At 41.6% G+C, this 10401-nt stretch overlaps 1 protein-coding gene across 1 annotated transcript in view; it reads left to right on the top strand.

Annotated features, from left to right (window-relative positions):
* arfgap2 (ADP-ribosylation factor GTPase activating protein 2) overlaps nucleotides 1-10401 on the top strand; it is a 72957-nt gene that overhangs the window by 54155 nt on the left and 8401 nt on the right. Inside the window, exons 2-8 of the mRNA XM_037692465.1 lie at nucleotides 1672-1716; nucleotides 2442-2494; nucleotides 8406-8542; nucleotides 8614-8745; nucleotides 8823-8951; nucleotides 9078-9230; nucleotides 9315-9441. Coding sequence (XP_037548393.1) covers nucleotides 1680-1716; nucleotides 2442-2494; nucleotides 8406-8542; nucleotides 8614-8745; nucleotides 8823-8951; nucleotides 9078-9230; nucleotides 9315-9441 — 768 coding nt within the window. The 5' untranslated portion in view covers nucleotides 1672-1679. The remainder of the gene's footprint in view (nucleotides 1-1671; nucleotides 1717-2441; nucleotides 2495-8405; nucleotides 8543-8613; nucleotides 8746-8822; nucleotides 8952-9077; nucleotides 9231-9314; nucleotides 9442-10401) is intronic.

Here is a 10401-nt window from a genome sequence, read left to right as displayed (position 1 = left end):
TGGTCATTCAGTATATTCAGGTCGTCAGCTGACCTCATTCTTTGAGCACAAACTGTTGCTGAACCTAGACCTGACCAACTGCAGCAACCCCAGGTCATAGCACTGCCCCCACAGGCTTGTACAGTAGGCACTAGGCATGATGGGTGCATCACTTCACCTGCCTCTCTTCTTACCCTGATGCGCCCATCACTCTGGAACAGGGTCAATCTGGACTCATCAGACCACATGACCTTCTTCCATTGCTCTAGAGTCCAATCTTTATGCTCCCTAGAAAATTGAAGCATTTTTTTCCCGATTAGCCTCACTGATTAGTGGATTTCTTAAGGTTACACAGCTGTTCAGTCCCAGTCCCTTGAGTTCTCTTCACATTGTGCGTGTGGAAATGTTCTTACTTTCACTATTAAACATAGCCCTGAGTGCTGCTGTTGTTTTTCTTCCATTTGATTTCACCAAACACTTAAGTGATCACTGATCACGATCATTCAGGATTTTTTTCTGGCCACATTTCTTCCTTGAAGACGATGGGTCCCCACTGTCCTTCCAGTTTTTAATAATGTGTTGGACAGTTCTTAACCCAGTTTTAGAAGTTTCTGCAATCTCCTTAGATGTTTCCTCTTCTTAATGCCAATGATTTGACCCTTCTCAAACAGACTGACATATTTTTCACGACGGGGCGGCTGTGGCTGAGTGGTTAGAGCAGTCATCCTCCAATGCAAGAGTTGGGAGTTCGAATCCACCAGCAGTCACATGCCGAAGTGTCTTGGCAAGACACTGAACCCTTTGTTGCCTCCGATGTGTGTCCCGTTGGTGTATGAATGTGATCTAAAGCACTGATTAGTCTCTTTAGAATAATTTGTTCCATTAGCTTTGTAGCGATCTAGTAGAGTGCTGTATGAATGGGAAAATGAGGGCATAGATTGTTGTGTAAAGTACTTTGAGTATCTCGATAAGATAGAAAGACGCTATATAAGTACAGTCCATTTACCATTTACGACCACGCTATGTGTCTTTCCACACGGTTGTTTAAGAAATGAGAAGCAACTCATTGCACCAGTTGGAGTTAAATAACTTGTTGCAGCTGAAAGATAATCACTCATGCAGTAATTATCCAATGGGAGCCTCACACCTATTTGCTTAGTTAAATCCAGGTGGTGACTTTTTTTTTTTTGGCCAGGCAGTGTATGTCTAGCTTAATATGATTCTTGACCTGCCATTGTGTATCTGTTCCTCTCAAACCCAGCCGGTCGAAGCAGATGGACGCTTGTCCTGAGCTTGATTCTGCTAAAGGTTTCTTCCTCATGGAGGAGTTTTTCCTTTCCATTGTCTCCTTCATGTTTGCTCAAGATGAGAGTTCTGTGATGGAGTTAAAGTCAAAGCAGTCTGCTCTTCAGATAGTTAAATTATTATTTTTATATATGAAGGTTTTTGTTCAGCGCCCTGAGATGAGTTCTGTTGTGACATGGTGCTATATAAATTAATTGAATTGAATTGAAAAATACTGAGAAGAGGATTGGATCAGGAATTTCACACTGGGCTATACAACAATATGAAACAATATAAACAGATTAAATTTGAGGAGCTTTATTCAAACCTATTAAATGACACATGCAGTTAAATTTGGGCTCATGTTCTTCTCATATTGAGTGTTTAAACTGTGATCCTGCCCTGTAGAGGACTCCATGCGCTTGTCGCCTCTGGACGGATGGGCACCTAAAGGTGAAATAGTTGTTGGCTGCAGAGTTCAGGCTCTACTGCATGACTTGTCCTGCTTGAATGGCATTTCCTTATCTGCCTCCTGTCTTCACTTCTGTGCTTCTTACGAAATGAACATAGCTCTGTTAGGAGAGGCTGTTCTAGTTAAGTGTTATTTATGTCTAACAAGGTTAAGTCAGGTCCTGTGGATGGATTGAGCTTGCATCAGGATGTTGTTTATGGTTCAAAACTGCTATTCAACAAAATGCTTGTGGCAAAAAGCTGGCTTTTCTCAGTCACAATCAAAAGTAAAACACTGTGGGAAAGAAAATATGCTTTGTGAAGTGGCAGGTAACTGAGCTGGGTTTGGGCCTTCAGCTGACAAAATTCTCTATTACGATGCCTTTTCAACAGTGACGATTATCAGACCGGTGTGTCTGAAAGATACGACTTATTTGAGTCCCTTTACATTGTTTCCTCAACATGCAGATTCTACTTTGAGCAAACCCTGTGATTGAGGTGAACATGCTGCATGCTGCTCAGACATGGTTTTTACTCAGTGTTCTGCCCTCCATAACTCTCTGGCTGTTTGAGAATTATGTAACCATTAAAACATAAAAATGTTTTGCAAAAAAAGAAAAAGACCAATATTTGTTTTTAAACTGTGTTGTTCTGCTTCAGTTTAACATTAATAAGTTTTAAAAGTAAACATTTTCTATTCTTTTAATTGTGTGTCTTTTGTGTTACAGATGTCAAATCTTCTATCATTGGAAAAAAGAAGCCCATGGCCACCAAAAAAGGGGTGAGTTTATCTGAATCAAACCACAAACCACGTGCAGACTCAAAGACCCGAGTCTGCACGTGGTTTCTTCCTCATACCGAGTGGCTCTTTGAATTGTGCCGCTCAAGGTGGCTGCATGTTGGAGCAGCTCAGCATTCACTCAGTTATTGTTTTTGAAAACTTTAATTCCTCTTTCTGCATGTAAATCACTTTAATAATTATTTCCTCTATCGGATGCTGTGTAGCTGAAAGGATTTTTACTGAAACATTTTACTTTTGGACATTAGTTATTTATTAACCTTTATTTAACCGGACAAATCCCACTGAGGTCACAGATCTCTTTTGCAAGGGAGGCCTGGGCCTGAAGGCAGAACATGCATGTTTTTGTTCTGTGGGAGGAAACTGGAGTACCCAGAGAAAACCCACACAAGCATGAGAAGAACATGCAAACTCCACCCAGAAAGACCCCAGATCCAACCAGGTATTGAACCCAGGACCTTCTTGCTGTGAGGCAACAGTGCTAACCACTGAGCTGTCGTGCTGCCACTGTTATGATGCGTAACCTTTGAAACTTTTGGTTTCCAGATGGCTGCGCTCAGCCAGGTTGCAGCTTCACAGGCTCCCGGTGAACTCACTCTTTTTTTGTTCCTGTTTCTGTTTTAATCTTTTTTTTGAACCTACAATACACATCCACAGTACGGGTATGACTGCGACACATTTGTGGAGTTTTCTGTGTCATTGCCTTGCCATCCTGTCATTGTGGTTCAGTCCTTCCAGCCGCGGGCTCTGGTCTGTCATGATAGCTGTCTCCATGATCCTCCATCTGCCTGCATGGACCGAACTCTGCGGACCTGTTTGGTTCCACGGGGGAACCTTGGATGTTCTCTGTCTGCTGGACCCAGTTCTGGAGGGTAGTCTGGGAGACAGCTGTTGTGGTCCTTTATTATCATAATGCTGCTGAAGGGACCTGCTAACTAGACCTGCTAATGCTGCTAACACCACGCCACTAACCGAACCACGCTGCTAACAGTATCATGCTGCTAACTGGACCATGTTGCTAAGATAACCTCACTGTCATCAGAACCACTGCCAATAGGACCATGCTGCTGTAGATTTATTTCTTTTTCACTTTTGGTGCCTTGTTTCTGTATTTTTGTTGCATGCTTTGAATAAATCCTAGTTTGTTAGTGCTCGCAATAAACGTGTAAACTATAGCCCCCAGAGGGAGGTCTGGGGTCCTCTCCCAGAAAATTTTGAATAAAGTAGATGCGCTTTCCTGTATTTTGCTGTAGTTTAACGGGTTGTTAAACATCTATGTTTACCTACATTTGTAAACACTCCGCTTCTGTCAAGCATCCACCCCCCCCCCCCCCCCCCCCCCCCCCCCCCCCCCTCCCCTTCTGTCAACCCCCCCCCCCCCCCCCCACCCCCACCCCCTCCCTTACTTGACGGTTCAGAGCCCGACTCCTCCGTCTGTTCATGGCAGCTTCCTGTGGGCTCCTGCCTCTGTACAACTGCCTGGTTAGCTCAGCACTCACCCCCACCACTCTTTTAGGGGTGGAGATGTTTTTTAAGGGTTGAAGCAGAAATGCTTAATTGAAGGGTCAGATTGTGTGCAATATTAAGAAGCTCGTAAGTGGCTGTTGTGTTTAAAATTAGTGTTTATGTAATTATTTAGCGTTTATATATCCAGTATAAGTTTTATTCATTCAAGACGGTCATATTTGTTCATAACTTTATTATTAAGCCTGACAGTTGCTGGATCAAAGCAAACTTACCGGAACGCACCCTGTCAAAATAAGAGAGTTCCTGGATCCTGTTCCAGCAGGATCCGGCTCAAATTAAGCCACCGAGAAACCTGCCAAGTCCAAGAAGATGGATCAATATATGTGGTCAGTTTCTTCTGATCGAAGTTCAAGTTGTGTTTATTTGTCATATTCAAGGTTAACACAGAGTTAACAGTACAATGAAATGCTTAGCATGAGGAGAATCGATTTGACTCGCTAAAAAAATCTAAGAACAAACCAACAAGAAATACTAAAAGCATGCAACAAGGGTGCACAAAAAAAAATTTTGAAAAAGTAATTATAATATTTGCAATGTTACTCCACCATGCAGCCTCCACTGTAGAAAAAGGCAGCAAACTTTTAACAACAAAGTTTGTGATTGTCCTGTGGCCCCCATCTCTTTACTTTTGTCTGTCTCTGTCCTCACATCAGGGTCAGAGGCTCCTGTGAGGAGAACATGAACATAAACAGTGAACATTAGTGAACTGTTTAACCAGCTGACGGGATGGATGAGCACATTTTTACAAGCTAAGCTTTATCTGTTACTGTCAATCTTTAGTTAGCTTCTGATTTTAGTTACCTACATAGATAACCATAAAATAAAGCTACACACTAATATCTTAAAGTTAGTGTTACATGAATCCTAGTTTAACTCACTGCGATGCACATGTTAAGCTGCAGAAACGTTAACAAACGTAAACTTACCAGCTGACATCCCAGGCACAGCTCCGTCCTCGGTGCGAAGCAGAGTCCGGTCATGGAGATGTTGAATCAGGCCGTTCAGGCTCTAACACCCACAGGCTGACTTTAACGCTGAGAGGAGGAGGCTGCGCTCCTCTCTCCTTGCAGACAAACATGGAGCAACTTTACGCTCATAAATTCCGTGCATGGTCAAATGTTGCATATTAAGGCTTGCCTTAGAAACCACGTAAAACCCCGTCTGTGTTTTTTCTGGTTTTTCGTGCGTACTGCAAGTTGCAGCTCTGGCATTGGCTGTAACTTTACATGTGGTTGAAACCGTGTGTAACGTTACAGCCAATCACCGAAAGAAGAGGCATATTTTGATCCATACATCAACCGAAGCAGTTCGGTCGGTGCCATTAAAGAACCCAAGTTCGGTACTCGGCCCTAGCCTCCACACTGATATAGCACGTTTAATCTCTCCAGGTTCAGCAAAGCAACATAAGAAATATATTGACAGGGTGGTTCAGTGTCTTGCCCAAGAATATCAATTTCAGCTTGCTGCAGGGCAATGAAATCCTCTAATTGATGGATGACCGTCCTACTAGAGCTGTCATTTCTAACCCAGGCCTGAAGCCCGGCCCAGCCTGACCTGAATTCGGGCCAGGCCGGGCCATAATAATGTGCGGGCTGGGCCGGTCTCAGGCTTTGATGTGGTTTTACGAATCCTACAGCACAAAGAAAACTAAATAAAAATACACAATATAAAATTGTGTTAATCTACTTGTTGAGGAGGAGGCAGGTCTGACCGGCCGGTAGAGGTAAAAAAAAAATGTCCATGTAATTAGCTAATCTGTCAGTTTCAGGTCGGGCTCAGAAACAAATTCTATGGGTTTGGGCCAGATTTTTTTTAGGCCCGAATGCAACTCTACTTCCTACCACTGGTCCAAAGCTGTTGTGAAGGACTATCAGCAACAACCACATTAAGTTTTAGCTCAATGTCTGTACAATTATCTGCATTATAACCATTTTTGTTTTTCCAAGGTCAGCTGACTGTGGTGGCCATCTTTAATTTGACTCGTTCCAAAAATTAACTACAGAATTGGCATTTCCTGTGAAAATGCAGTGTGAATGCTTATTGCTGAAGAACTTCTTGAAAAAAGCTAAAATTAGCAAAAAATATCTCAAAAGTAGTCGAAAAGGCAGAAAGAAGCTTAACCTACGAGAAGGAAATGTTAATGAGTAGAAATATGTGGAATTGGCTAAAAAAAAAAAAAGCTAATATTTGCATAAAACAGCTAAATACTAACTGAAATAACAGAAAAAGCTGAAAGGAGCATAATAAGCTGAAATTAGCAGAAATAAATTAAATAGGCTAAAAGAAATAGAAATTGTCATGAAAAGCTTGAATTTATAGGAAAACAGCCAAAATTAGCTAAAAACTATCTAAAAAGCTATCTGAAATGGTAGAAGAAGCTTCAATTAGTAGAAGATGGCAGAAAGAACGTTTGCCCAATTAGTCTGAAAAAAAGCAGAAAAAGTAGAAATTGTCTGAAAAAAGCTGAAATCTGGAATAAAAAAAACCTGAAAAGTATCTAAAAAGAAGAAGCTGAAAATACATGAAGGAAATGGAGAGAGCACATTTTGCTGAATTAGGCTTAAAAAAGTTGAAATTAGTGCGAAAAATGTGGAATTGGCTAAAAAAGCTGAAATCAGCATAAAAAGAGCTATATATTAGCTGAAATGGTAGAAAAATCTGAAACACTCAGAAATAAGCTGAAAGGAGCATAACAAGTTGAAATGAGCAGAAATAAGTTAGAAGAAGCACAAAAATGTTGTAGTTAGCTGAACGAATCTAAAAGAAGCACAAACCAGCTGAAAGTTTCTGGCAAAAAGTTAGAATTAGCAGCAGGAAGCTGAAAGAAGCTGAAGCAGAACAAAATGTGAAAGGAGCAGCAAAAGGTTGTAAACACAGCTAAAGATGTGAAGGATGTAAAATGAACTCCATTCATTTTCTATGAGGAAAACAAATGGCTGAAAAGGCTAAATATTTCAAAAAGCTGAAGATTCATCAAAACCAAAAGTCATAGCAGGATTGTCCTGAAAGAGCTGAACGTTTTGATTTGTCAAAGTTCATGCACCCAGGTCAAAAACCACCAAAGTTAAGTCAGGTCTACCTGTGGGATGGAGTTTGCTGCAGCTCCTCAGACTGAAGAAGTCTTTTGGATGAAAGATGAAACGTTTCAAGAAGAAGAATCCGTCCAGAGGACCTGACTGAAACTTGTTGAGTTTTGATTTATGATTTGTTGAAACAGCTTCAAAACTGTGGGACGAGAATCACGCCAGAAAACTTACGGAAGAATAAAACAATAGTCTGAATGCTTCATAAACATTCATACAACCAGTTACAGATGTGTGTTCAGTTATTATTTTCTGAATGTTTCGTACAAATCCATCCAGAAGTTAGACATTTTGCTGACAGACAGAATTGATTCTAAATGTTGAATTGTAACATTTTAAGCAAAGATCTTGCAGATTGAGTTGTCCCTTATATGTTGTAAATGGTCTTCAGCTACAATTGCACCAAATTTGATGTAAATATCTTTAAAATTGACAGTTGTGGCAATTTTATATTTTTTAGGCTGTGGCAGCCATCTTGAATTGGTTGACTTTAAAACTGTCTGGTTGTAGGTGTACATCTAACGATTACTTGCTGAGAGTTTTAATAACGATTGTCCAGTGGTTGACGAGACATTTGGTAAAGAACGCATGTGCACACAGCCAAAAACTAGGGGTGCACCGAATAATCGGACGGCCAATTTATCGGCTCCGATTTCCTTAATTTTGGGAGATCGGCCGATAATTACATGAGAAAATGATTTTCCAGATGTTTTTATAGTTTTAACAATTGTCTGAACTTCATTTTTATTTCAGAGCACTACCTCATGGCCGGTTCAAACAAGTTTGTATTGTTTCTAGGATATTGTTCAAGGGTATTTTTTCCAATAAAATAATGGACAATTGAAGGTGCATTGTGACTTTATAACACCTGACAGTGTTGCTTATCAAACAAAATCGGTATGGGCCAAAATCTGAATCGGCAGGTCAGACTTTTTAGAAATCAGTGATCGGTCAGAAAACTGCAATCTGTGCACCCCTACTAAAACCATTATCATTCCCGTGGTCCTTTTGATTGTAGTCCTGTCTAAAACTCCTGACCCAGTCCTCATCTCTCCAAGAGTTTCTTCCAAGCATCCAGGGTTTCCTGTAATATTTCAAAGTGATCTGGATCAACAGTTCCTTAGACTTTACAGGTCTGAAGGTCTCAAGGGATTCAGCCTTTTTACCTGAACATTTTCAGAGAAATGTTTTGAATTCTCACCTCTGTACCCCAATAGCTGTGCATTATTGAAGAGTTGTTTAGAATAGCTGAAGCTCTTCCTTTTCTCTTCTCTGTATTGCAGCTCGGTGCAAAGAAAGGCCTGGGTGCTCAGAAGGTGAGCAGTAAAAGTTTCTCGGAGGTGGAGAAGCAGGCCCAAGTGGCTGAGAAGTTAAGAGAGGAGCAGGCAGTTGAGGTTAAGAAACAAGCTGAAGAATCCATGTAAGAAACTTTCCTTCCTTTTATGACTCAGATTTCCATTTCAAACCACAATAAGTCCTTTTGCTTGTTAGTGTGGCCTCCATGCGTTTGGCCTACAAGGAGCTGGAGATCGATAGGAAACTGGAGGAAAAGAAACTTCAGAACATGGAAGGCAAGAAGCGAGAGCAGGCTGAGAGACTGGGCATGGGCTTCGGCAACAGGAGGTAACGTGTTCACACCACATCCTTGCTGCCTGTCTGCAGACAGCTAAACAAGTCAGGTGCTTCTCTTCCTGTTTCAGTGCCGTGTCTCACTCTGTGATGTCAGAGATGCAAGTGATCGAGCAGGAAACCCCCGTGGGAGCCAAGTCCTCGTCCCGCTCCAAACTGGACATGTACGATGAGCCTGGCTTCACTTCTGGACCGCCAAAGTAGGCAGGACACTCACACTCAGACCAAACATGTTTAGCTGTGTTTGTTGGTTTTCTTCTCGTCCTTCACTGGTATCTGAACAAAGTGAAGACCCGTTGCTTTATTCTTGGACTTTTATGTTTAAGATATAAAGACAACCCATTCACGGTAGGAGACGGTTTTGGATCTCGGTGGGACACTGATGGAGGAACAACCTCTTTCACCACCTCCTGGGCCCTGGAGAAAGAGGAGCCCAAAGAGGAAGTCACCATCTCCAGTATTCAGCCAATTGGAGAAAGGTACCAGCAGCTTCACACAGTCCTTCTGTTTGAACCCCTGACCCAGGACCTGTTTTGATTTTTGATCTTGGCGCTTAAATTTAGACTTCCTAGCAGGAGAAAAGCTGAGGTGTCTGCTCCAGTCTCAGAGTCCAGTGAGGCCAGGCAGAAGTTTGCCAATGCCAAAGCCATCTCGTCAGATATGTTCTTTGGTCGGGAGAGCAGCGCTGAGGTAAGAGGCATCATTAGTTTTACTTTCAGAATCAAACTGGGATAAAAATTTGAATCTGTGTGGAAATTAACTTGTTTTGGGGAAAAACTAATGTATGGGATGGGTCCGATCCAGTATCCGTATTGGGCTCTGATACCAGCATAATTTATGTATCGGATTTTTCCGATCCAACCTGCAGAGATTTTCGATCCATGATGCATGTCTGTCTCCAAGTAAAACATCTCCACATGTGCTTCCCTGCCAGCTGCTCTGCATGTTGGCTTCAAACTATGGGATGGATTTCCTGAACGGAGTCGTGTCTCATGAACCCAGAGTAATAAGACCCGCCTCACATTCAGGAAATCCAGTTCATAGTTTGCAGCAGCTACAATGTGAGGACTGAGTTAGCAGCACTGTGGCTAACAGCTAACAAACTTTTCATCTAAACATGTCCGCTGTGTGGAAGTATTTTACACTAGAAACACCACAAAACAAGACAGCAATGTGCAATGTCTGCAGAGCCATGGCACCACATTAAACCGTGTTAAAGTTAGTTTTACGATGGACATTCGAGCTCCGGGGCTTCAGTGGTCTGTTATTTTCGTTCAGTCCAGAGAAGATAGTCTGATTTCGTTCAGCTGCGCTCCGTCTGCCCTGCTCAGTCTGCCCGTCGCAGAGGAGGGGCAGACTGAGCTGACCGAAATCAGACTATCTTCTCTGGACTGAATGAAAATAACAGACCGCTGAAGCCCCGGAGCTCGAATGTTTACAGAGAAGTTGATAAACTTCATCATAATTAATGACCAACCACTATCAGTTGTAGAAAATGAAGGATTTCTCAGCTTGATACTTGCAGCCAAGATATAGTTTACCCTCAAGGAGATATTTATCAGTACAACAGTAAACAATCATAAAAGCATATGATTTGAAAATATTATATATATATATATATATATATATATATATATATATATATATATA

Source organism: Nematolebias whitei, chromosome 2, assembly GCF_014905685.2.
Source record: "Nematolebias whitei isolate Nwh7 chromosome 2, NemWhi1, whole genome shotgun sequence".
In the NCBI taxonomy this organism is placed as follows: domain Eukaryota; kingdom Metazoa; phylum Chordata; class Actinopteri; order Cyprinodontiformes; family Rivulidae; genus Nematolebias; species Nematolebias whitei.
Note: the sequence above shows the minus strand (reverse complement) of the source record. Positions and strands in the feature narration are given on the sequence as shown.